The sequence below is a fragment of the Fonsecaea multimorphosa genome (genome assembly GCF_000836435.1).
Source record: "Fonsecaea multimorphosa CBS 102226 unplaced genomic scaffold supercont1.24, whole genome shotgun sequence".
NCBI classification, from domain to species: domain Eukaryota; kingdom Fungi; phylum Ascomycota; class Eurotiomycetes; order Chaetothyriales; family Herpotrichiellaceae; genus Fonsecaea; species Fonsecaea multimorphosa.
In genome coordinates, this window is record NW_015971658.1 from 426,955 (window position 1) to 452,121 (window position 25,167).

The 25,167-nt window shown below is 51.0% G+C and overlaps 12 protein-coding genes across 12 annotated transcripts; 8 read left to right on the top strand and 4 right to left on the bottom strand.

Annotated features, from left to right (window-relative positions):
- Positions 1–67: 67 nt before the first annotated feature.
- Z520_09554 (uncharacterized protein) lies at positions 68–1,472 on the bottom strand (the record flags this gene model as incomplete). Its single annotated transcript, XM_016780048.1, has 10 exons — positions 68–84; positions 138–225; positions 277–381; positions 437–465; positions 531–537; positions 606–698; positions 978–1,058; positions 1,110–1,204; positions 1,275–1,338; positions 1,386–1,472. The coding sequence occupies 10 exons, from the start codon at positions 1,470–1,472 to the stop codon at positions 68–70; spliced, it is 666 nt and encodes a 221-aa protein (XP_016628987.1).
- A 765-nt stretch (positions 1,473–2,237) lies between these two features.
- Positions 2,238–4,050, top strand: Z520_09555 (uncharacterized protein; the record flags this gene model as incomplete). Its single annotated transcript, XM_016780049.1, has 5 exons — positions 2,238–2,408; positions 2,462–2,676; positions 2,739–3,311; positions 3,371–3,542; positions 3,604–4,050. 5 exons carry the CDS (start codon positions 2,238–2,240, stop codon positions 4,048–4,050), a joined length of 1,578 nt encoding a protein of 525 aa, XP_016628988.1.
- A 520-nt stretch (positions 4,051–4,570) lies between these two features.
- Positions 4,571–5,118, top strand: Z520_09556 (uncharacterized protein; the record flags this gene model as incomplete). The annotated part of the gene is made up of 2 exons (XM_016780050.1): positions 4,571–4,754; positions 4,850–5,118. 2 exons carry the CDS (start codon positions 4,571–4,573, stop codon positions 5,116–5,118), a joined length of 453 nt encoding a protein of 150 aa, XP_016628989.1.
- A 288-nt stretch (positions 5,119–5,406) lies between these two features.
- On the bottom strand, positions 5,407–7,536 carry Z520_09557 (uncharacterized protein; the record flags this gene model as incomplete). The annotated part of the gene is made up of 6 exons (XM_016780051.1): positions 5,407–5,677; positions 5,734–6,245; positions 6,296–6,502; positions 6,561–7,051; positions 7,098–7,116; positions 7,183–7,536. 6 exons carry the CDS (start codon positions 7,534–7,536, stop codon positions 5,407–5,409), a joined length of 1,854 nt encoding a protein of 617 aa, XP_016628990.1.
- Positions 7,537–8,685: 1,149 nt separating this feature from the next.
- Z520_09558 (uncharacterized protein) lies at positions 8,686–10,535 on the top strand (the record flags this gene model as incomplete). Its single annotated transcript, XM_016780052.1, has 4 exons — positions 8,686–8,929; positions 8,993–9,294; positions 9,343–10,413; positions 10,473–10,535. 4 exons carry the CDS (start codon positions 8,686–8,688, stop codon positions 10,533–10,535), a joined length of 1,680 nt encoding a protein of 559 aa, XP_016628991.1.
- Positions 10,536–11,281: 746 nt separating this feature from the next.
- On the top strand, positions 11,282–13,733 carry Z520_09559 (uncharacterized protein; the record flags this gene model as incomplete). Its single annotated transcript, XM_016780053.1, has 6 exons — positions 11,282–11,448; positions 11,544–11,943; positions 12,020–12,339; positions 12,388–12,661; positions 12,713–13,070; positions 13,120–13,733. 6 exons carry the CDS (start codon positions 11,282–11,284, stop codon positions 13,731–13,733), a joined length of 2,133 nt encoding a protein of 710 aa, XP_016628992.1.
- Positions 13,734–14,438: 705 nt separating this feature from the next.
- Positions 14,439–15,664, top strand: Z520_09560 (uncharacterized protein; the record flags this gene model as incomplete). The annotated part of the gene is made up of 3 exons (XM_016780054.1): positions 14,439–14,565; positions 14,617–15,069; positions 15,165–15,664. The coding sequence occupies 3 exons, from the start codon at positions 14,439–14,441 to the stop codon at positions 15,662–15,664; spliced, it is 1,080 nt and encodes a 359-aa protein (XP_016628993.1).
- Positions 15,665–16,218: 554 nt separating this feature from the next.
- On the top strand, positions 16,219–17,619 carry Z520_09561 (uncharacterized protein; the record flags this gene model as incomplete). The annotated part of the gene is made up of 3 exons (XM_016780055.1): positions 16,219–16,614; positions 16,697–17,253; positions 17,319–17,619. 3 exons carry the CDS (start codon positions 16,219–16,221, stop codon positions 17,617–17,619), a joined length of 1,254 nt encoding a protein of 417 aa, XP_016628994.1.
- A 163-nt stretch (positions 17,620–17,782) lies between these two features.
- Positions 17,783–18,322, bottom strand: Z520_09562 (uncharacterized protein; the record flags this gene model as incomplete). The annotated part of the gene is made up of 1 exon (XM_016780056.1): positions 17,783–18,322. One exon carries the CDS (start codon positions 18,320–18,322, stop codon positions 17,783–17,785), a length of 540 nt encoding a protein of 179 aa, XP_016628995.1.
- A 501-nt stretch (positions 18,323–18,823) lies between these two features.
- Z520_09563 (uncharacterized protein) lies at positions 18,824–19,901 on the top strand (the record flags this gene model as incomplete). Its single annotated transcript, XM_016780057.1, has 5 exons — positions 18,824–19,006; positions 19,057–19,134; positions 19,191–19,233; positions 19,290–19,728; positions 19,796–19,901. 5 exons carry the CDS (start codon positions 18,824–18,826, stop codon positions 19,899–19,901), a joined length of 849 nt encoding a protein of 282 aa, XP_016628996.1.
- Positions 19,902–20,341: 440 nt separating this feature from the next.
- On the bottom strand, positions 20,342–21,801 carry Z520_09564 (uncharacterized protein; the record flags this gene model as incomplete). Its single annotated transcript, XM_016780058.1, has 2 exons — positions 20,342–21,248; positions 21,311–21,801. The coding sequence occupies 2 exons, from the start codon at positions 21,799–21,801 to the stop codon at positions 20,342–20,344; spliced, it is 1,398 nt and encodes a 465-aa protein (XP_016628997.1).
- A 560-nt stretch (positions 21,802–22,361) lies between these two features.
- Z520_09565 (uncharacterized protein) lies at positions 22,362–25,062 on the top strand (the record flags this gene model as incomplete). The annotated part of the gene is made up of 12 exons (XM_016780059.1): positions 22,362–22,458; positions 22,517–22,620; positions 22,677–22,911; positions 22,969–23,066; positions 23,126–23,307; positions 23,362–23,500; positions 23,560–23,640; positions 23,700–23,824; positions 23,876–23,940; positions 24,028–24,384; positions 24,443–24,512; positions 24,576–25,062. The coding sequence occupies 12 exons, from the start codon at positions 22,362–22,364 to the stop codon at positions 25,060–25,062; spliced, it is 2,040 nt and encodes a 679-aa protein (XP_016628998.1).
- Between the last annotated feature and the right edge of the window lie 105 nt (positions 25,063–25,167).

The following is a 25,167-nucleotide window of genomic DNA, read 5'->3' on the forward strand; positions in this document are numbered from 1 at the left end:
CTGGTCAATGGTAGTAGTCTGGGGAGCTTGAAGTTGCTAATTATGTAGCGTAAATGTTGCCAGATGTCTATGAAAAGTACATTCCTGTATCTCTTTCAGTTCACAACCAAGAAAGTTCAGAGATAGAATGTACCCACCGCCATCGATAATGATGCTTTGACCAGTGATCATGTTCGACTGCGCTCCGGCCAGAAAACTGACAGCGTCGGCAATATCTTCAGGAGTCTGAAATCACTGTCAAATCTATTCCTTCGGATCGACGCTCAGAAAACGTACAGAGCCTCTTTTGAGCGCAGCCTTTGTTCGAACAGCTTGGTTGAAACTCTCCCATTTGACAGCCCCTTGAGACACGCCACGTATCTGGTCAATCTTCTCGTACATCTAAGATCAAATTAACTAAGGGCCGTTCTGGCCTTGCGCCAACAGTGAGCCTCACATCTGTTTGAACTGGTCCGGGGCAATAAGCTGTTTCATTCGTAGGTCAGATTTGGGGTTGTGAGAAGAGACGCAAATTCTATAGTCAAACACACCATTGACCTGTGTCCAATGTAAGTAGGTCTTGTTCACCATCGATATTTTACCTCGACAAGGGCATAGTCTCATACATTTATATTGTACTGCGCCAAATCCTGCGCACAGCACTGTGTGAGGCCCCGAATACCCCACTTGCTCACACTGTAGGCCAAAGCATCTAGAGCCTGTTTGATTTCAGCATTATTCCAGCACCTGGGCATAGGTTCAAGAAAAACTGATTACCGGCCTGTAAGCGGAGTTTGAGCATGCAGCCACAAGCTTCCCTCCTTTCCCCTGTAAGATCATTTGACGTGCTTGAACAACATCAGACCAAAGAGCTCCAAAGCAACTGTCGTCTCAGACGGACGGACCTGCTTTCTGATAGCATAAAAAGACGCCTTTGCAGTTGACCTTGATCACCTCATTAGCAACAGCTCAAGTCTGGCAAGCACGCCGGACTCCACCTCTAAAACCCGTTCCCAGTTCTGGACTGTCTCTGTCAAGATTCCATTCATCGATATAATACCTGCATTTGCGATGAAGACCTGTGCACGGTCAGATAGCAGGCCAGAACAATCGGACACTTGATAGCCCACATTGAGTTCACCGAAACAGTGCACGACGGTCTGAATCAGGCGTTCAACTTCGGATTCAGAGGTCACATCGGCAACGACAGCTTCTGCCCTTCGGCCTGATATGTGGCACAAGTCAGCCTGTGGTTGAAAGTGAAAGGTGAACTGCCCCTGGGCTTTGACAAATACCCATTTGTTCTATCTCCGTCTTCACTTCCTCCAGACGAGCCCGCTGACTCTCAATGTCATTGACCTAGATCATTAATTATCAGGTAAGTATTCGTCATGGCGAGTACTAACAGCGACGTCCATGCCATCTCGTGCGAGTCGGAGAGCGATAGCTTTCCCAATGCCGCGACTCGCACCCGTCACAACAGCAACCGTCATAGTTTTAAGCTGCTCCGCCAATTTTGTCTCCAGCACTATCTGGAGCGTTCTGAGTTCAGTACAAGAGCCGGTTGCAGCAGTACAAGCATACGCGAAGACGTTCTGGCAGTGACTAGATCTAGGAAGTTTTAATTTCGAGGTGTCTACGCTACAATCATACTCTGCAGTGCATGTGGACAACTTGACACACGGTACACCTGTATTAAGCTGGTACTTCCAGTAATGGCCAAGGTCTGACAGTCAAGCATAGCAATTGATGCATGAGTATCAAAAGTCCGTTTCGTGGCAGCACTGTATCCGAAACCATGCACTGCCATCATGTCGTATCTGGTGCACAAAAACTTGTGTTCCATCAACCCGTGCTCCTCGAGACTGAATGTTTAGAGAAGACAGGTCCCCACAAAAGTTCGGCCCGAAGGACAACAACGCCACGAGCAGCCTCTGGGTGGCCTCTACTCACGGAGATCATCACGTTAGCAACGATATAGACACTAGCCCTCGGCCCGCAGGCCAATTTCTATCGGCCCGAGAGACGAAATGCCCAGACGTCGGGGGCGAGAACCCGCGTCGTTTACCCCGGATTGACCCCAGATTTACTCTTTCAGGGCTTCTCCCTAACGCCATCTGCTACAAGTAGTGCAGAATCCATATCATAACGAAGGGGCAGGTGACCTCCTGATCAAAATATCTCACTCAAAATTTTCTGGTTAAACACGGCATTCTAGCTCTTCCTGTCCCCGCAGTCAACCGGTCCATATTTTCACCATGGGAATGCCTCGAGCAGGTGAAGATGATGTTGAAGGCAAAGTTGTCGAACTTGAAGAATGCCAAAACGTGCCGGTCGTCGAACAAGGCAACGGTGCCGTACTCCTTGACATTAGCCACGTAAAGGGGCAGCCAGGAGGAACCAATTTGAAGGTGACCAAGGACGGCCATGTCAGTACTACCGACCCAATAATGACTTGTCCTATGTTCTGACTCGCGTGCAGACTGTCCTCATCCCACAGCCCACGGATGATCCCAATGACCCATTGAACTGGTCCGATCTCAAGAAAAATCTCCTCCTGCTCGCCATCAGCCTTTCAGCGTTTCAAAGCGACTTTCAAACCGCCGCAGGCGTCCCGAGTGTCGCCCTCCAGGGCGTTGAGTGGAATCTCTCTCCCGTCCATGTCAACTATGCAGGGAATCTCAATGTCTTGATGAAGTACGTTTGATGAATCCCTTCACCCATCGACTCCCTAACGCGGACTGACTTGGATTTTCTAGTGGGATTGGGGGACTCGTCTGGATTCCTTTGATCTACTTCTGGGGTAGGGCTCCTGTATTATTCTGGACCAGTTTCATCGGCACCGTCCTCACTTTGGCGACTTGCCTCGTCCCTGATTTTGCCGGTTACTACGGTCTTCGAGCGTTGATGGGGTTTTTCCTCTGCTCCGGTCCCGCGGTTGGCCTGGCCTTTATCCAAGACATCTTCTTTCTCCACGAACAGGCGAGGAAGATCGGCATCTGGATCTTTGCGGTGCAGATCTGCCCTTACTGTTCGCCCATGTTTGGCTCCTACATCATTGCTGCCACGGGATCTTGGAGAGCCACTTACTGGATGGTGTTTGGCCTGGAAGCTTTTGTTTTGCTCTGTCTCGCCCTCTTCCTCGACGAATCGTTCTATCGAAGGGACCTGCCGCTGTCAGAACAGCCTCAGCGCGGTAACAGGATCCTGCGCCTCATTGGCTGGTGGCAGCTTCAGGTCCACCATCAATACTTTGCAAGCTTCGCAAGTTCGCTCCTCCGGGTGTTTGAGATCCTGCTCAAACCAATCATTATCCCGCTGTTGATCTTCTAGTTAGTCCTCGCAGAGACCGCCCTTTTGAGCCCGTGAGTGCTAACACAGTTAAAACCAGCTTATTGAGCTGTATGTGGGCTATCGGCATCAATCAATCATCTGCCATCCTCTTCGCCACTCCCAAGGCCGCGGGTGGCTATGGAATGAGCCTGAATTCCACCGGCTACTTGTATTTCGCGCCGATTATTGCCGTGCTAGTCGGCGAGACACTAGGTCATTTCATCAACGACGTAAGTTCTCCCATTTGACATGCGATGGAAGTGGTGGCTGAACAGCTAATTCTCCTTCCAGTGGACCACCACTCGTTACGTCCGAAAGCACAACGGGGTTTTCAAGCCGGAAGCTCGTCTGCCACCGGTCTACCTGACACTTTTCCTCACCGTCCCCGGTCTCATCCTGGTCGGACAGGCATTGGAAAAGCACCTTTCGTGGGTCGCAGTCGCCTTTGGCTGGGCCATGTACACTGCCGCGGTCATGATGTTTTCGGTGCCCCTGTTCGCCTACGCTCTCGACTCTTACCGGAATGCCCCGGGCGAGGTGTCGGCGTGGTTCAACTTCGCCCGCATCATTGGTGGGTTCTCTGTTGGGTATTTCCAGCAAGGCTGGGGCCTGAGGGCCGGGTTTGACGTCTCGTTCGGCGCGCAGGCCGGGATCGTCGCTTCGGGAGGGCTTATCATTCTGGCTCTCCAAATCTATGGAGAGAGGCTCAAGGCCAAGGGAGGTGCCCTGCGAGACTGAAAGCTCGGTAGCATTGCTAAGAGCCCTATCGTTACCGAAGTACAAGACACCCACTGCGAGGCCATCGAGATGGATCCTTTTTCTGCTGGACGTGAGAGTCTCCCTAGTAAAAATTCCGCCATGTTTCAAAGTTCCGAGCCACAGAAGCTGCCAAGATTGCTTTGCGATTCAAGTGTTTTGTATTCCAGATCAATGTCTCCAGTTGAAGATATAATTCTCACAGAAGACCATAACACCAAGTTGCTCGCTCTGAACATCCGGGATACTGACTTGCATTTTTGGTTTTCTTTATTTCTTTTCTTTCCTTTCGAAAAAGTGTGTTTAGACACTAAACAGATGTCCTGTGAATATCTGACGCCTTTTCTCGGCCCGAAACCCATCGAAGATGAATCTATTTCCACTTCCGCTGCCATGATATATAGTGGTCGTAGAAAACAGTCATGCTTGTAGCCCTTCGAGTCGAAGCCGCCAAAGGTTCTCCGTCTCATGCGCAATTCAAGACACAACTCATCTGGAATCAATGTCATCTACCAACCGCACTGTCAGCTGGCCCGCGAGCCTCAGAGGAGAAGTGATCACGTTGGTAGACTTATTCTTCCAACTGCTTGATACCAAATCGCCGCAAGCTGGCTCTCAGCTAGTTCAAAATGTGTTCACCGAGGATGGAAAGTTTTATTCATCGTCGGGGTATTTTCAAGGGCAAGGTATGTTGTTACGCTACACTCCATCTCCCGTTGTTGCCAGAAGTCCAAAAATTCGGAGATATCGGAGCCGTGTTCTGAAGACTTTGGTGTTATAGACATCGCCTTGTCACGAGACGGCATCTGGGAAGCGTTTGAGATTCGAAGTCACGAGCTTCGCAAGATCTATTTGAATGATGCCGGCGGACAGGACTTGGATCTACTGATCGTGGGAGGGGCGGTCATTAAGCCACATGGTGGAAAGGCGACGGCGCTGGAATTCATTGGTCGCGCCATCGTCCGAGATACAGTCAAAGGTCCCCGGATCCGTTATTATCAGCCGATCGTGCCAGGTTCGGCCGAGCAACCGATTCTCGCGGATGTTTGATCGAGCTGCTTCTGCTTGATGTGGAAATCCGTCGTCGCTGGCAAGGTGGGCACATTGGCAAAGGTTGACGCAGGATGAATACTGCCAGTGAAGCTATTTTAAAGTATTCATGGTAGCGGGCTTGTGATCGGAAAGGGTGCTATGAGCCGCGTTGTAGTGGTCCAAGAGTCCAAATCGATATTTGCAGTCCTCCCTCCGGGCATCTGTCGTACTCTGCAAAGCCGTTAACCTGTGCCCATCAGTGATTAGATTCATATTTTACCTCAGCATACGCTTGTTTCATGCTGGTCACATGTTCATTTTGACATTGCGAGTCACCTCTCCGGGGGCTTGGGATGAGGCTTTTTGGGCCTCGGCGACGACACTTCGAGCAAGGGCTGCAATGTCTCGAGCAAATGGGAAACTGATCTTGGACCCGGTTATAAATTCCATCTGGCCGAAATACCCCGCTGCTACGTCCAGGAGCGCCAGGTCTGACTGAACCGAAGGCAATCGCGGATTTTGGAGAACAAAGACGAAGAGGTTGACAAAGGCCCGCATTGGAAAATGTAACGCGAACCTGGGGAAGGTGGTTTCAGCAGGATACCAGAAAGATGTCAGTTGCCACACACTCACGATTGGGTACCAACACTGTCCATATCCAGGCTCCTTATGATGACAATGAGACTCCGTGAGGCGTTTGCAACCAAATGCGAACTGACGTGAATTTGTTCTTTGATCTGCCGAGCCAGTTCCGCGTCTACATTCTCGGAGCACGACTGGATGACCCATGGGTACAGAAAGGTAGAATGAGCCGCCATGACAAGGTCGTAGAAGGAACAGTGTGCCGTCATTAGTCCCAAAAGCTTCCTGTTCCCCGGCATCTTGAATTGCTTCAGGAAATCGGTGGGCCGGAGCTGTAACGGCATTGACTCTTTCCATGCTTGGAGTTGATGGTCAAACTGCCGCACAAGGCTGAGCATCTTTTCCGGAGGCTCCTGGAGCGCTCGGGTAGTCAGCATTTGCTTACTGAGCTGGTGGTAGAGCCGACAGGTCTGAATGATATAGGTGAGTGTCTCAAGCTCAATGGTGCTCCCGGGGTGGACTGTCGTGGGTATGTCGCAAGTAATGTCATCATCGTTAATCAACTTGGAGACGGATCAGTCGATAGGCTCCTCAAAGCTCTGATCCAACCTACAGAAGGCTGCCCACAGCGCTGTGCGATGTGTTTCTCGGTGCAATACACCGCCCAGAAGAGCCAAGTGGGCTGTAGAGATTCCGAATGTTCATCAGCGTCGGTATCAACTCGCTTCCGATGAAGACCTAGGGATTGAGCAAGAAGTGCAGCATTTGACGCCAAGCCTGAACTCAATGCTGGGCTTGCTAAGCCTTCTGCAAACAGAGCCTGGGTTTGGTCGATACTTAGTACCTTTTCTGCACGATATAGCAGCGCAAGAGCTCACCATGGTCAGTAGAGCTCGAACAGAGCGCAGTGTGGGCTTGGTGAGCAACAATTCGCTGTGGACAGATAAGGAATTGGAGAAATAGCTCCAGGATTCTCTTTGAACGTCGGAAGGGTTGGCTTCTGGAAATTGAGAGCGATACATTCGACAGCCCCCAGCATAGACGACGTTACGAAGAGCGTACCAAGCAGGATCGTCATACTGTACTTTTCCCGAAAGGTGGGCTCGTAAGTGCCGTTCAAAGTCGGGTCGATAGACGCTCTCCCACAGATTGTCCACTGAGCGCTCGAAGTAGGCTTTGCAATACTGCCAAGCAAGTGGTGGCTCGGGCTCAGCGCTTTGAGACATAGGCTGAGTGTGCTGTAGTTTCGACTGTTGTGCCCAGCTGGCTTTCATTTCCTGGGCGATTTCAGCAAACTCGTTGGATTGGTGTTTTTGGCAAATCCACGCAATTCCAGGACCAGAACAGATTGAGAGCCAGTATCCAAACCCTGCCAAAGTCACTTTGAGAAGGCTTATCGAACGGAACACACGCACCATAGTGGTTTGGGATTATCTATCAAGGCAATCAGTATCAGCATCATTCCCGGTCGAAGTTGGACACGTCTGTCTTGTCACTTACGCTTTCAAGGTCATGAGAGCCAAGTGTCCCTGCATCGCCGTCATCATCTGGATTGGTAATATTATGTTCACCAATGGCGTGAGAATTTGCCGTAGGGGAGATGAACTGGTATTCTATCAAGTCGTCGCTTTCTTCCAGAGGTTCTGGTGCGACAATCTGAGGCAAAGTGTCAGTCCCTGATAGGGTTGCCGAGGTTCCTGCTGGGTCAAAGAACCCTTCAGCGAGAGGCCACAGGTCTGCGTCGTCAAAAAGAACATCTTGGAAGTTGAGACTGTTGAAGGAATATTGTTGCTGGCATGTCAGACTGGCTGGGTGGAGGGTAGATTCAAATTGGATGTATTCTGGGTCAGCCATGGGCTCCTTTCCAAATGGAAGAGAAAAAGACACTGTTCTAACGAACCAGTTGAGTTATGCCAGTTGATTTTCTCATAGACTGTTGATTTCACAGTCAATACATAGGATGCTAGAAGGAGAAAGACACTGTCAAGGTAGCAGGAGCAACTAGAGGGGCAAATTAGTGAGGTCAGTTTGCAGCGGGGGATGACTAGTTCCCTGTACGAGAGCAGGGCAGCCTGTCGAGGCCGTCCAGGCGGTGCTCCGAGGTAGAAAGTCAAGGTTTCGAGGGGCTGTACCAGCGCCACTTGTGCTTGACGTGGATGTGTTTCGACATTCATTTCACCCTAAGCAGTTATTGGCCTGACGGGATAGTGGTGGTCTGCTATGCACACCCCGCGGGGGTTAGGATTAGCAGGCAGAGCACGGAGAGGTCGCCAAGTCGGATTTCGTCGCGGGGGAAGGGAGGCTAAGATGGAGAGTTTAGGTGCCTCCCCGGCTGATTTTCTCAATCATCCCAAAATGCCACCTCCTCGCCATGGGGGCTGCGTGTGATTAGAAACCAATGTCCAGAGAGCGACACAGTTGATGCGCAGATTGCAATGTCTTCACCGTCAGAAAGGCAGAAAAGCGACAGGGTACCTATTGCTTGTCGCGCATGCAGGCTCCGGAAAGTGAGATGTAAGTTGCTATTCTCCTTGGCTGACCTGCTGTTCGCCTAAACTCCCTCCAGGCTCTGGTGGCCATCCATGCAGACATTGTGCGAAAGCGACAACAGAATGTATCTATCCACCTAAGCAACGTCGAACAAGGACAAGGACAACGCGAGACAATCACGCGGCTGCCAGCAAAGATGTGGTGTCTCTGCCCAAAGACCAGGAAGCTAGACACGATTTGCCAAATCCTTCCCTTGTCTCTGTCGAGAGGCAGTCCTCATCAACCAGTGCCGAGCATAGCGGTGCTGTAGCGAGAGAAGGTGTTGCAACAACAACCCAGAGCATCCCAGCGACCTCGAACTCAATATCACCTTCACGGGTTCCAAGAGCACAAGATTGTGAATCCTCGCTGGGTCCGGTACAGTCGCACCTCTCACTGGGAGGGCCATTCTTGGAGAAAGCTGCGGCGGCGAGCCCTGCTGGAGTCGATATCTCTTATAGCTCAGCTACTCCAATGGGACAGGGTCACATCGAGGAGGGGAGCATGACTCGGATGGGGAGCGCCGGTGTCTGGCTGTCTGCCTGTTCTGATGCTGGAATCGCATGGGTGTGTGAGACGACCGCCAGCGCCACTTTTGCCAACATTGCAGAGAGATTTGGCAGAAGCATTGAGCCATGGGTTCCAACCAGCGCTTGGCCTGGTCTGGGCGCAACAAGAGCGGAGCCGAGCGAGGAAACCGCCTGGGAGTATGTCAATGGTGAGTTCTTCCCGCACCAACACCGCAGAATTGAGGATCCTAGTCTAATGAAAACCTCAACAGCATTCTTTGAAAATTGCTGGGAAGCTCGCCTAGGCCTCATCCATCGCCCAGACTTTGAAGCCCAGCTTCAAGCGCATTTTCTCGACGATTCATCCTCCCGCAATGACTATGCCGAGATTGCTCTCCGCAACGTCGTGTTTGCGGCTGGCTATCGAAGCATATTGGCCAAGACCGCAAAAGTCCCATTCCATACAGCCCGAAAGGAGGCTTCGGAAGGCTACTTCCAGAACGCGTTGTCGGTCTTGACTGGACTCCTCTTGTCGCCTTCGAGGCTTATGGTCGTCCAGGGACTGGCATTGATGGTACGGCGCCTTTGATTTGGCGGGATATAGCTGATTCTCGAAACTTAGGCTTGTTACGTTGAGGGGCTTGGAAGCCCTGACATTCAGCGCGTGCTGTGCCATAACGCGGTTCATGCGGCACTCACGCAGGGCTTACATCTTGCTCATGAGTCAAACAATCGAATGAGCTCCTCATCAGACGACCAACTGAAAAAGACCTGGGTGTGGTGGGCAGTTTATGCGCTAGAAAAGCATCTCTGTCTCGCCAGCGGAAGGCCATCGATGATTGACGACTATATGATCAGTGCATCAATCCCATCGAAAGTCCCATCCAACAGCACCATATATCTAGAAGCCGCTACTCTTGCAACTCGGCACGCTCAGATATGCTCCCGAATACTTCGGGAAATCGTGTCAACGAAAGCACACAGGTTATCTACCCATGAGCTTCTCAAGGTCGTGAATGACATCGACCGACAGCTCAAAAGCCTGCTTGATGATTTTCCATCCGACCTCCGGGTTGCTACGCTCGCTAAATTATCTGAAGAGACACATCCAATGGCCCATCGTCTCCACACCTTGTATCTCTACTTCGCAATCCATGGCAGTTTATTGGCGATTCACTCGCACTTTTTCTACCCGTGGCTTTCCGCACGGCTTTGTGACCGTGGCCCAGATGCTGGCTTGGAGGCGCAATTGCATTCCTCGTCAAAGACTGTGACGGAAGCAGCCCGGAAGATGTTACTAGCTGTCCGGACGGTAACCGCAAATGCAGCTACACCTACATGGCTGGCAGTTACTTATCCTATATATGCACATCTGAGCTTATTTGTCCATGTGCTGAAGCATCCGACCTTTCCCACTGCCAGCGCCGACCTTGGCCTACTCGACATCTGTGCTGGCCATTTTGGATATATTGACTTTATGACCTCTTCTGAAATATCCATCTCTTTAGCAAGAGAGTCTGTCAGCCTCGCGGCTAAATTCGTCAAAGCTGCCACCAAAAGACATGATAAGGGTCAAACGTCCAGGCTTAATCATGGCCGTGGAGTTCAAAGCGCATATGCGCAGAGCAAGGGATCAGACAGCTATAGCCCCCAGCATACAAACTCGCGGGGGGTTTCTGCAGCGCTAGGCCAGGTATGTGGGCATGTCGAGGCAAGCAGTCTCCGCTTTCGCTAACTTGTTACTCTCCACAGGGGGACTTTGCAAATGTTGATGGCGACTGGAGCTTTGATGCCTTTTTTGGAAACCCTGGGTGAGGATGACAATAAACATGAGAGTTTCCTTCTTCTACGTCCCTAGATAAGGGCTATTTATGTACTTCCATTGTCCGGATCCGACGCCGAAATCAAGTCCTATTTTGGCCTTGACAGTCAATCAATGGTCCGAAACTTCAAGGTTGCATCGTCCGGTGTCGTGGGGACCATTGAATATGCCCGTTCAAAAGCAGAGTATAGCCGACAGAGGCCGGGCCTCTTGCAGGCCTCGGTGTACATCTATACTGGAGTCATGTCAGACCATGAACCTGGAACTACTTCTACTATCACCTGAGTGACACAGTGAGGATTGTTCCATCTATTCCATTTTCGCCAGCGAACTTATGTGCCGCAATCCATCCTAAACCAGTGTTATTTACCAGAACAAGATTACCTAGGTGTGATCCTGACTGAGGTGCCGAACCAGTAAATACGGCAGAGAGTGATTGCGGACCGAAATCCCGATGACCCGGTCCGTGACTATGACTACATGCTTTTCACAATCAGGAGCGTTACTTATGGTCATTTGCACCTACATCTGACATCGTGGCCAGGCCATATATATGATACGGACCGAGCCCAATCGCCGTACCAGCGTCCCCAGTGCTATACCCAAGGAATGTGGGGGATTTAGAGCTCCATATGGCTCCAATCGTTTCATATACTGTAAGGGATTCTGATGTGCTCCCTCACTTCTTGATTTCCATCAGTCTTCGGCTTGGCCCCTTATTGTGCAGTCGGGAGAGAAAATGAAGGATACCAGCTTGTCCAAAGTCATTGTTGTGGGAGCCGGCCCGGCAGGGCTTCTGCTCGCGCTGATGCTTGCGAAGCACGGTATTAGTGTCGATGTGGTAGAAGCACTGGACGCAGTGGATGCCAGGCCGCGTGGCGCAGCATATGGTCCAGCGGCTGTCAGGTACGTACATGAATTTAGATATTCTGTTTTGAGTTGCCCTATTCCAGCAGGGCACATGTATTCTTGTGGGCTCTGTTGACTTGTATGCCGCGCAGTGTCCTCCGCCGTGCAGGTGTCCTGGACAAAATCCGTCAAAAGGGCCTCTCCGTGGACTCTTTCACCTGGAGGAAGGTGGATGGCACCGTCATCAATCGCCTGACCGGGATGAGCAGAAACCCTGACAAAGGAGGGTTTGTCTGTCTACCGGTTTATGACCTGGCATCTCTCCTTTACGATGAACTCTGTCAGCTCCCGAACGCCCAGGTTTATTGGAACCACAGAGTGACGGTGATTTCTCAAAACGAAACAAGAGCCTGGGTCGAGTGCGAGAATGGTCAAAAATTCGAAGGTGATTTCGTCGTCGGCTGCGACGGTGGTACATCGACTGTGCGGAAGTCCTTGTTTGGCAGCAATTTTCCAGGCCACACTTGGGACGTGATCATGGTCGCTACGAATGTAATACGTGGCCCCTACTCACTCGATCGCTAGAAGCGAGAGCAAGACTGATAAGCTGATATTTGATCGATTTCAGATCCGTGGCTATGATTTCTCAAAGTATGGCTGGGAAGATACGTCCTGGATTGTCGATCCTGAACATTGGGCAGTGGTGGCTCTGATCGACCAGCAAGGGACATGGCGTGTTTCTTACGGAGAGAAGGGTTCGCTCTCCCACGACGAGCTTTACGAACGGATGTCGGCCAAGTTACAACGAATTCTCCCGGGGAATCCAACTCCCGATCAGTATACCATCGAAAGATTTAACCCTTACAATCTACACCAAAGATGTGCCGAGAAAATGCGGGTTGGTCGGATCCTGCTCGCAGGTGACGCTGCGCATCTAAATAACCCCATGTATGTATTTGCACATCTCGACACTCATGCTAGGCTAATGGTTTCAAGGGGCGGCCTCGGTCTCACCAGCGGCATGTCAGACGTGGGTGGCTTGGTTGATTGTCTCCAGGGAATTTATGACGGCAAAGCGGGCTATGATATACTCGACCAGTACGACCAGGTTCGACGGGAGATATACAGAACCGTCACCGATCCTGTATCTACCGCCAATCTTGCTCGCGTACAAAGCGATCCGGCGGCGCTAGCCGGTGGCCAGGACCCTTTCTTCGTTCTGCTTGATAAGTCCCGCGAAGACGCTAGCTTTCTCGAAGAGATTGAAAAGGTCAGTGTTGACAACTCTGGACGGAGGGTAATGTGAGGCTGATTGAATCAGAACGATATGAGACTTCTCGTGGACTTTACCCAATTCTACGACAAACCCAAGGTGAATGGTCACGCCAACGGCATGGCCAATGGCCATATTTCTCTCACCTACTGGGACCGACTGGTTCGCTACGTGTCGGCGAAGACTGGTCAGACACGGTATGGTGAACCGCTAGCAGACTTAACTGCAGACATCGATCAGCTGGCGACGGAAGGTACTTTGAAAGTTCGGCCCCTTGAAGGGTCCAACTGGCTGGCCGCAAGACCATCGGACGAAGAGGAAGATCTCGTCAAGGAGCTTCTCGGTCCTCTCACTCCAAGAGACGTGCCCATCGTCCGTTGCACAGGCCTCAACTATCGCACTCATAGTAAGTCTTGTCTTTGTTGGCAGTTGGTCTCATTAACTGGAAATCTTAGTTATTGAGTCTAACTGGGATATACCAACAAATCCGACACTATTTATCAAGCCTGGACAGGCCGTTGGCGATACGCGTGCCCCCATCCCGGTCCCCAAACTCTCTCAGTCAAAATGCGACTACGAAGGCGAGCTGACCATTGTCATTGGGAAAGACGCCAAGAATGTAAGCGAAGAGCAAGCCCTTGACTACGTCGCGGGATATGTTGTTGGGAACGACGTCTCATGCCGTGACTGGCAGCTTGACAAAGACAAAGCCGGCATGATGCCCCAATGGTGTTTCGGCAAGTCGTTCGACAAATATGCCCCCGTGGGCCCGGCAATCGTGAGCCCCAAAATCCTGGGCGACGCCTCGGGATTGCGGCTCCAGACGTATGTGAACGGCGAGCTAAGGCAGGACTCTGACACTTCTGACCTATGTTTTGGTGTTCGAAAGCTGGTCAGCTTCTACAGTACTGGTCAGACGCTGGAAGCTGGAAGTTTGATCATGACAGGTACACCGGGTGGCGTTGCAGCGGCCATGAAGATTCCACAATATTTGCAAGACGGGGATGAGGTGGTGGTGGAGATTGAGAGAATTGGGAAGCTGAGAAACATCATCAAGTTTGACGAATGAGAGACAGAGTCAACAACTGCTATGGCCAGAAAGCGTCTGTGCTCTCTACACCTTACATCATCCATGTTGGAAGACGTGGTGTGAGTTTCCTGATTAATTTGCGGCCTTGTCCACATGCCGTTCCTGAAGATGAAGCCTGGTAGTCCTGAAGCAGCCCTGACCTGGGCGGTTCTCAACCCTCGAATTGCAAAACACGATGATCCCGCACTCCCGGACCGAAGTTTTGGGATCTCTCGGGCCGTCTTGGGGAAGACAAGGGGTCCACAAGCACACTGCCCAACCAATGGGTAACCGCGGGCCGAACACAGGACACTGACTGCATCAATGATCATTTGGCATTGAAGTGGAGGCGTCTCAACAGGCTGAGCAGGCTTAACTAACATACATGACAAGGTGTCAGGAAGCTTTAACACCTAATAACCTGGATAAACACTGCGAGGTTCGGATGGGTGGCCCCAACTAGTATGGAATAGACACAATGCTTTTTCGTTTCAGCAACCAGTAAGAAACGATATGATCGTAGCATTGTTAAAAATGGAATGGTAAAGATATAAATTACTCGTAGGCTTCCAAGCGAGCATTATAAAAATACAACTCCGTTGCGTTGTTCAAGACCACATCGTGTTAGGTATACTGACGACTTACTTGACTAAGTTTTAAGATCGCGACTTCCAACTATTTACCTCGATAACTGTCAAATAAATCATGGGGGCCACGACGGTCCTCCCACGGTCTTTACAGGAGAGTCTGGCCAACACAAAGGTCTCCTATGCACAGTTGGGCAGTTCAGGCCTCCGTGTCTCGGTCCCCATCCTTGGGACCATGTCTTTTGGTATTTCCACTACGCCTTATATTGTTAGTCCATCCACCTAATCATGCTCAGGCCACAAAGATTGGCAGCCCTGGGTCTTGGATGACCCGGACGAGGTGGACGCGATTCTCAAGGGCGCCTTTGATCGCGGTCTGAACACATGGGACACGGCCAATGTCTACTCTAACGGCCTCTCGGAGCAGATGATTGGCAATACACTGAGAAAGCACAACATCCCACGACACAAAGTCATTCTGATGTCCAAGTGTTTCAGCCCAGTTGGTGAGGAGCCTAATGTACATGTCATTAGCTACCCGAAACAGATATCAGCAAGCAAGAACTACGTCAATCAAGAAGGTTTAAGCCGTACTGCAATACTTAACGCCGTCAATGGCAGCCTTGAGCGACTTGGGACAGATTATCTGGATCTTTTGCAGATCCACCGATTCGACCCAACAGTCCCAGTTGAGGAAACAATGAAAGCATTGCATGATTTAGTGCAGAGTGGAAAGGTTCGATACATTGGTAAGTCAATCAATTATGCGCCTTGTGCTCGTCTACACTAGCAACGAGATAAAGCAGGATCCGATAAACCCAGAACAAATATCTAATGAACACAGGGGCTTCAAGTATGTGGACGTACCAGTTTGCACAGATGCAGTACGTGGCCGAGGTCCATGGTTGGACCAAGTTCATCTCGATGCAGAATCACTACAGCCTGTGCTACCGAGAAGAGGAGCGTGAGATGAACCGGTACTGCCACGAAACAGGGGTTGGTCTCATTCCGTGGGCGCCACTTTATCGTGGCTTGCTTGCGCGCCCACTGGGCTCCAACAAGACGACGCGCGAAGAGAGTATCAAAGGCCCGTTTGCTGGATTACATGGAGGAGATGTGGAGATAATTAATCGGGTCAGCGAACTGGCCGAGAAGCATGCGTGGAAGATGAGCCACGTTGCACTCGCGTGGATTATCCAGAAAGGCACGATCCCAATTGTAGGAGCTAGCAGCCTGGCCAGATTGGAAGAGATATGTGAAGTTCGAGGCAAATCGTTGACCGATGACGAGATCAATTATCTCGAGGAGCCATATCAGCCTAGAAATATCGTCGGTCATCAATAGAGATGCCGAAGAAAGGGAGGGGTTGGCAATCACAGACTCATTTTACCATGAGGGATGCTTGGACTAGTTTTCAAGGCTATTCACACGCGTCGACAGGGGAATCCTGTCCAATCAACACTGACGACTGGAAGTTCAGTAACAGCCAGAGCTTGGATCTCTCGGGTTAGGGCTGCCACCGTCACTATTGTATGACAAATCCACCAGGTAAAAGGCAGATCGCTGGATCTTCTGCTATAGTAAAGTCAACTGTCCCCGGAGGATGCGGAGGTTGCATACAGTCCTACTCCGAGAAGAGCACGAGTACAGGTATCCGTCCTGCATAACTAGTGGCCGGAAAGTGGGTTCCAAATAGAGTTGTCCTACAACCCTCCCAAACAAATGGGGAAATGGCCAGCTGGAGATACCGGTTGCGCCTGACCCGAGCTTGAGTCGACACAGTACGACTGGTGCTACCTTTGCCAATATATAATTCTGGGAATGCCTGTCAGCCTATTCTTTGCATTAATATTCACTAGGATCCCACTTCTCGTCTCAAAAGAGTCAAGATATCTGCCATGAATTCTTTCATCATAAAAGACATCCGTCTTTTCGACGGAGACAAAGTGGTGGAGAATAGCAGCGTGCGTGTAGAGAATGGCATAATCACTGAAGTCGGTGACAACGCCAGCAAAGATGGAACTCCTGTCATATCTAAGCCTGGCCACACACTGGTTCCAGGTCTGATCGAGGCGCACTGCCATCCATATGACAATGTCAAGCTGCCGGAGCAGTGCTTTCGGTTTGGCATCACAACATTGATGGACATGCACAACGTCCACGAACACGCAGTTCAGCAGAAACAGTGGGCCAGAGAAAGGACGGACTTCCCAGACATCAAAAGCTGTCATTACGCGGCCACCATTTCAGGCGGTTGGCCGGCCTTCGTGGAAAAGAAGTTGAGCAAAGATGGAGTAGGTATTTGGTGGAACTATACCCTCGTCGCAGTTTGTGTGCTTTTGAATGCAGCTGACAAACTTCTTTCTCTCTCTTTAGCACGAGAAGTTCGACAAATACCCTAACATTGCCACCGAAGCAGACGCCGAAGCATACATCGCGAGATCACTGCAGGACGGTGCCGACTACATCAAATTGATGCACGAGGTGGGCACAGCTATCGGGATCCCTCCAGGTCTCATCGCACAGCCGACCGAAAGTGTCCAAGCGGCGGTGGTGCGCGCAGCACATCAAAAAGGTCTCAAGGTCATTGCCCACGCCTTGTCGCGCAAAGACACGCTCGAGGTGTTGAGAGCTGGGGTAGACGGTCTCGCCCATACCTTCTTCGACGAGCCTATTACACCCCAGGTGATCGAGTTGTATCGTCGAAATCGCGCCTGGTGTACCCCAACACTAGGCTGTTCCGGCAGCATGACTGGCGAGTCGTTGAATATCGTCAAGCAGTTTTCGGAGGATCCCAGAGTCCGGAGCCGAGTGCTTGACACGGATGTGCAGGTCATGCAACATTGCATGCACTTGAAGGCCGACACAGCAAGATGGGACTACGCCATTGACAGTGTAAGGCAATTGAGAGCGGCGGGCGTCCAGATCGTCACGTAAGTCTTCAGAAGAAGGAGCTCTTTTGTGGGAAAGCATTTTGACAGAATTGTGTTGTCACTAGTGGTTCCGACTCTGCACCAGGTGCGCCAGGCCTAGTCTTTGGTGTGAACCTACACATCGAGATGTTCTTGCTGGTTCACAAAGCCGGAATGACGCCGCTGGAAGTCTTGAAGTCTACGACTAGCGTCACTGCGGATGCTTTTGGATGGTCGGATCGAGGAAGGATAGGGCCGGGTCTCAAGGCTGATCTTGTTCTGGTGGAAGGAAATCCCATGGTCGACATTACAGACATGCTGAATATTAGAGGAATATGGAGAGACGGTGTCAAATTTGAGGGACATGAGGGGTTTCCCCTCTCATGATTGATACATTATGCACAAGACAAAGAGCCCAAGAAGATTCCCATAGGCTTGAATATGGGGACCCAAAGAGATATTGGTCCCAACTTGTTTTCTTTATATGATGTTCCTAACACTGTCGCCTTAGGACGTACTTCTGCTACGGACACTTTCGCATATGCGAATTCTAAGAAGCGCCCATCCCAGGAACCCCACTGCCTTTGACATCGACACCACCAAATTGCAAAGGCTCTGCTGGGATGACGGCGGCGGCCATGCGTGCCCATTCAGTAGAGCTGACGTTCCTCCATGAGTGATCGACGCAGCGCTGAATGGCCGAGTCGCCGGGGCCGAGGATACGTTTTTCTCCCGAGTTCAGTGTCAACTCCATCTGTCCCTGCAACACTACATTGAAATTCACACTGATGGTGCGATGTGAGACCGAATTGTATCCCGGAGGCAGGTCCAGAATGCGAAAGGCAAAGCCATTCGGAACCACGATTCCTGGCGGATTCTCAATCAAATGCTGGTAAGACTGCAAATCTTGCTCGCCGGCCAAGTCGACCGGGAAGCGCTGACAACCGTAACAAAAGGTGATTTTCGTCCCATCTGGTAGCTGCATCGATGGAGGGTCTGAAGGTATTCTCGAAGAGAAGATTGACACGCCGTCGTCATTGTTGGTGGTAAGATGTCGTTTCACAGGTGAAAGACTTTTGTCGTCCGCCATGTTTGATTCTTGAGCGTCGGTCGAGTCGAGACAGAAAAAAAAGAAGAGGCTGTCTTCTAAATGAAGAAGCTAAAGGCAATCTTCTTGATTCAACGATAACTTCTTTATTGGCGTCACTTCAATTACGGCGATCGCAAGTAACTTGCTGGTCGACAGGGAGGACAATTGGTGGTAGAGCTCTTCCGGACCAGAGGTCACCAGACCCTTTCGGGCCGACAGAAACCAACGGCATGGAGCCTTCCTCTCAAACCGAACTCGACGTCAAATTCCATACGACAGGATCCATCGACCTCAAAAGATATATGCATCGCGCGGGCCGTTTAGTTTGCTATGACAAATCCTCAAGACCCGAGTGCTGAACAGTGCTTCCACTACTACGAGTCACTACAACCCAGAAATCAGTCATATAGCGCACTGCCGGACAAGTCTCTCTTTGGCTGCACATGTCAATCGCCTGAACCAAAGTTTTAGAGCAACTTGTCTGTCTCCAGAAGAGAAAAGATGACGCCAAAGTTCACAAGGCTTATACGGTTCGAGGATGCGCAAGGAAAGATCCACTACGGCGAGGCTGGCCCCGACTGGGAGAAGGATCTTCATGGCCAGACTGTCCCAACATACGATATCTCGGACCCATGGGCTTCCGAGTTTCCTTTGACTGGAAATCATGTCAAAGTGGCAAAGGTTGTAGCAGTTACCGATCTCTTGTACCTGCGTGTTGACTGACCACTGTTCAGATCCTCTGTCCACTGGCGACAACGCCTCTCATGTACGCCGTCGGACTCAATTATAAATCGCATGCGGAGGAGGCCGGGGTAAATATTGCTCTCCGCTCAATACTGCAAGAAAACCGTTAACGGGGACAAATCAGCTTCCAATTCCAGCATATCCCGTCATCTTCACCAAGTTTGGTGGTGAGTACCTTCTCTTCATAAATCCGTATCGACCAGAGCGACTGAGGCGAGTTCAGATATGCTTGCCGACCCGTACCAAGACATCCACGTCCCACCAGTAGCCAAATCGGAGATGGACTACGAGGGGGAGCTCTGCGTCATCCTGGCCAAGGACGTGAAAGACCTGTCCGATGACGACGACATCTCAGACTTCATCCTGGGCTATACTGTGGGCAATGATGTTTCGGCGCGGTTCTGGGCCTGGCCAAAGCAATCTGGAACTCAATGGGGCCTCTCCAAGTCGTTTGATCACTTTGGGCCGATTGGGCCGGTCATCGCATCGCCTGCATCGATTCCGAATCCACAGAATTTGCAGTTGAAGACCTCGGTTAATGGGGAGATCAGGCAGAACGGCAATACCGACAACATGATCTTCGACATTGTCACAATTCTGAAGCATATGAGCCGAGGGACCACGCTCAAAAAGGGGAGCGTCATCATGACAGGGACTCCGGAGTATGTCACGCTTTTCTTTTTCCGCTGCAGGAGACTCAAATCGCGCTTAGACTAACGGTGAGAACAGCGGTGTCGCCGCTTGCGCCAAACCTCAGACCTATCTGAAATCTGGCGATCTAGTCGAAATTGAAATTGAGAAAATTGGAAAGATCGGGAACAAGATGGTCTTCTGATTTGAAGCAAGGTGCAAAAGCTGGCAGGCTGGTAGGCGAGTGACTGGTATTTGTCGAAGCCAATTCGACAGATTTAGTTTTGTTGAGCAAAGAACGGCTCGAAAACTACCTAGGTATCAGGCTGGCCAACACAACGGAGGGGGCAGTAGGATACCGTGGTCTCAACTAAAGAATTGATGCATTGGCTAGTCTATTGATACACGACCCGATCGCTTGAAGATGTCTTTCAAGGTGGTGGAAGTGCGAAAAACATGATATAAGCATGCTACTGGCCGACTCCGCTATGCAGCTTCTTGTCATGAGGTTGGTGCCTTAACAAGTCACGACATAAATGGTCCTAGATCATGGCTGAACTAAAATAAATACCAACGAGTTGTAACCCCAATCCTCCTTTACATGGCATGGATTGTAAATGGTCATTACATGCCCAAGCCGCTTCTTTACAGTTTGGCTTCTGTATGGTGCAAGACATGCGCCGTTTCGCCCAAGGCGTAATCATTCCTCCGCCGGCTTCGGACTTTCTCTGCCATCTGGCTTGTGATTGTTCGAGCCTCTACCGCCGGATTGTATCCCATGCCACTGAGCCGGGCAATCTCCTCCTCGCTTTGCCTCACGTCAATGTCGGTGTTCTTTCGTCCATCCGCTCTCTTGTATATCGTCACGACCACTGCTCCACCCAGCCCCAAATTATGTTGCAACGCAACCCCAACATTAGGGACCAGTCTCCCGTTGTTTGCCCAGCCACGCAGTTGCCAGACCAGCTCAGCGCACTGCGCAAGTCCTGTTGCTCCAAGTGGGTGGCCTTTGCTGATTAGTCCACCAGAAGGGTTCACCACCACTTTACCCCCATAAGTGATATCCCCTCTCCGCACCATATGATGTGCTTGACCCGCGTCGCAAAAGCCTAGTCCTTCGAGGAGAATGAGTTCATTGGTGCTGAAACAATCGTGAATCTCGCAGACGTGAATGTCGCTTGCTTGAACGCCTGCTTCTGCAAGCGCTGCTTGCGTTGTGCGACGGGTCATATCATTTCCTACCAGATCGATCGCGTTCCCAGAGTAAAGCTCGGGGGAGTCAGTCATCAGAGCCTGGCCAGCCATGAAAACAGCGTGTGTTTGCAATTCCGGGTGGCGAGATTGAAGATATCGTCGCGAGACAAGAATCGCAGATCCGGCACCATCAGAGGTTGGGCTGCACTGCAGCTTCGTGAGAGGCGGGTGAATCATTGGCGACTGTTCGATTTCCTCGAGGCTGTAAACTGTGTTGAACTGGGCATAAGGATTGCGGGACGAATGCTGGTGCGAGATCCGGGCAATTTCAGCAAAATCTCGTGCAGAGGCGCCATGCCTACCAAGCGGAAATTAGGTCAGTTCAAGATATCCCGGGGGAAAATTGTCCTTCTTCCTTACTCCTCCATATACTGTCGTCCGGCATTTGCAAAGAACTGTACGTTTCTCGCGCTGTCATGTTTTCCTCTCGTCTCTTCCATCATCCGAGTCATAAGACCGAGCGCACTTGGACGTCCGTCTCCGTTATCGGCCTTGATGGCTCCTGCCTGCATTGTCTCGAAGCCGATTACCATGACGACATCATAGATCCCTCCACGGATCAGCGAGCGTGCGAGGTGAAGGCCCGTACTTCCAGTGGCACAAGCATTGTTGGTATTATAGACTGGTATATTGGTCATGCCAAATTGATAGAAGACACGCTGACCGGAAGTTGTCTCGCCGTACGCGTAACAAGCGATTCCAGCTTCGACTTCATCATAGTTGATGTGGGCATCAAGGAGTGCCTTCGTTCCTGCTTCAAAGCCGAGCTCAGGATACGGTCTCAGTTGGCGTGGTTTGAGGAACTTGGTTAGACCGACCCCGAGGACAAAAGCGTCATGTGGGGCGGACATCTCGCTCCCAAGCATGCAAATTGAGGTACAAGGCAAGGGGGCTCATCAAAGAACTGTTGACTAGGTACGGTCTTTATTCCAGACTGAATTGACGTCTTTTAGCAGAAAACTCTCGAACATTTCTCCAGTGGCTTGGGGCCGACGGAAATGACGGCAGATCCAATAGGGTTTCAACTCATGTCTCGTCACGCTGCGGTCGAGACAGCTCAACATCATTCGAACATCGAATAGCACTTGGACGCTACTGCTAGGAACTCGGAGCAGCAGGGTCTCGACTCTCTATGGCTGCTCTCGGGAAAGTCGTTTGGAGCTTCGGACCGAAGGGAGCAAAGCACCAGGTTCTCCTATTGATGCCAAGATCGATCAATCACGGACCAGGCATTGGGTCTCATGACCCATCGACTCTTGAACTGTAGTAGAGCCGAATTGGGTATCAGCGTAGGCGTAAATGTTGCAGCAGCCGCATTGAACCCTCTTTGTTCTATGAGCATTCTCTCTTAGACAGAAGCCTCAAGCTTTGCCACGACTTCACCTCTCAACCCATACTATAGACTGCTACAATGGCACCAAAACCGACTTATGTGCCTCCTCTGGGCTTGCGGACACCGTTGGACGACTTCAGAGATCTCGTGAACCGCAAGTTTAACCTGCACCTTAGTGAGCATCTACCTTGATAAGCCTCACTCCAAGCTTTTCTGATTGTATATGGTGTCAGAAAGCTACGCCGAGTTACATAGGTTCTCGGTGACGCGGTTGAATGATTTCTGGTTGACGGTATGGGAGTTTACGGGAGTCATAGCATCCGTCCACCCTCCGAAGGTGAGCAACGTTTATGACTGAGATCATTGGGGACGGATGTTGAATCAATACACTAGGCGATCGAGGATGGGGCTGCCATTGATCAGTTCCCGATTTTCTTTGAAGGCGCTCAGTTGAACTTCGCCGAAAATATGCTGAACCCGAAGTTCAGTGGTCTGGCTGTCGTCGACATGAACGAAAACAACTTGTCGTGGCCGGAGGAGTATTCGTGGGACGATCTTCGTGAACTCGTGCGACGCTATGCTGCCGCTCTCAGATCAACAGGCTTGCAGAAACAGGAAGTCGTGGCATGTGAGAACAATCCACGACCCATTTCTTGAAAAGGAACATGCTCACTTCTTGGGCCAGTGGTTGGCTCTAACTGCATACGATCGCTCGCATTGCTCCTTGCTACCACGGCATTGGGGGCGATTTTTGCTTCTTTCGCAATCGACATGGGCTCCAAGGTTTGTACCAAATACCGAGTCTGCGAAAAAGAGAGAAATTAACAACGAGCCCTACCTAGTTACTGAGTGACCGCCTTCGGTTGTTGCAACCACGGCTTCTGTTTGCGGAGTCGACGTATGTGTACAATGGCAAGTGCCACGACATTTCTGACAAACTCGATTCGTCTATACAGCAACTTCAACAGAGTGGAAGGACTAGGTCCATCGTCATCGGCTCCAGACAGAGCCTAAAGTTGGAAACGTCAGTTCCTAGAGGACGCTCGATCATCCTGTGGCAATCATTGACTGAGCGTAGTGTGTCCTTCGAGGATTTCCTGACCCATGATAACGGCGCATCGGTGGATTTTGTGCAAGTACCCTTTGGTAACCCAGCTGTCATTATGTTCTCGTCTGGAACGACAGGAACTCCAAAAGGGATTGTCCACTCACATGGGGTAAACCTCCTCTCTGGGACTTTAAGCCAAGCCGGAGAAGACAAGCTGATACATTCAAGGGTCTGGTTGTGAATGGCCGGAAAGAATACCTTCTTCACAACAACCTTGGTCCTGGGGATTTAGCTTATCAGTACACAAACGTGAGTGCTGGTTGTTAAATCTGGGCGTCACTTTTGCACTCCGGCTTATCGCAAAACAGATTGGGTGGACCTTGTGGAACATCTCGATTCACGCTTTGTTTGTCGGCGCCGCGGTCATTTTGTATGACGGCAGTCCGTTCTACCCGTCGCCTGAGCGGTTCTTGAAATCGCTGTTTCATCTCAAGTAAGCCGAACGCTTCACAATGGTTCGAGATACAGATGCTGATGGCAGCAGGGTTACGTCCTTCGGAGCAGGTCCACGTTACTATGCTGAACTCCAAAAGGCCGCAGTGAAGCCAAGTCAGTTTCTTCCGCAATCTCGCCATACCGCGAGCCGTGAGGGTTTCCCTGCCATGAAGTGACTGACCCAATTTGTTGCCTTTTCAGGAAAATATTGTCAAACCCTTCATTCTATCATTTCCACCGGAGCAGTCCTCACCCCAGCCCTTGCAGAATGGCTTGTCGAAGCGTTTGGGCCCGTCTGTCAGCTCTCAATGTCCGGCGGCACAGAGATCTGTGGCTCATTCCTACATGGTACCCGCTCTCTTCCATCATATGCTGGAGAGTTGGCGGTGAGAGGACTGGGTATGGACGTGGCCGTGTTTGGCGTAGACGGTAACGAGCTGCCGGACGGCGAAAGCGGTGAATTGGTCTGCCGAAAGCCATTCCCCAACATGCCGGCTATGTTCTGGAATGACCCTGTCCGAAAAAGGTATTACAGCTCATACTTTCAGGGGTTCCCACGTAAGTAATCACAGGCTTTTGTTTCCGCCAATTTCAGATACTCACACGCTATACTAAGACGTGTGGACACACGGCGATTTTATCCGAGTCAACCCTCAGACGAAAGGCATTTATGTCCTTGGCCGAAGGTGAGTGGCATAAGAATACGGGGGTTTGTCACGCTTCATGCCTACTGACGTTGCCGGACACAGTGACGGGGTGCTCAATCCATCTGGCGTGCGATTTGGCAGCGCCGAGATCTACCATGTTCTCGGCTCCCCGCGGTTCAGCAATTTGATCGCAGATGCTATTGTCGTCGGCCAGCAGAGGCTCGCGGCCCGCTACTCTGACACAGCTGAAAAAGTGGTACTTTTCATCAAATGCACCCCGAGAGCAAGCACAGGCACGCTCCGGGTCCGGGAGGACCTCGAGGCCGCAATTCGCGAGCAGATAGCACGGGATCTGAGTCGAAGACACGTGCCGGCTTATATATTCGAAACCGACGTTGTGCCTTACAATGCCAACGGGAAGAAGCTGGAGATCCAAGTCAAGGCCATTCTGTGTGAGGGCGATGCCGCGTTGCGCAGGCTGAAGTTGACGCAAGACGAGCTCCTACAGCTGCGCGGCTATGTTCCCTTCTATCAGATAGAAAAGGTCGTTTCCCAGCTTGCGCAAGCTGGCACGGGCGCAAAATTGTAGACTGGCCACATAGTTGGAACAGAAAAGCAGATTCGAAACCTAAATGATGATTTTTAGTTAAGTGATAAACTAACTTGCGTCAGAAACCTACTGTGGCAAGACGCA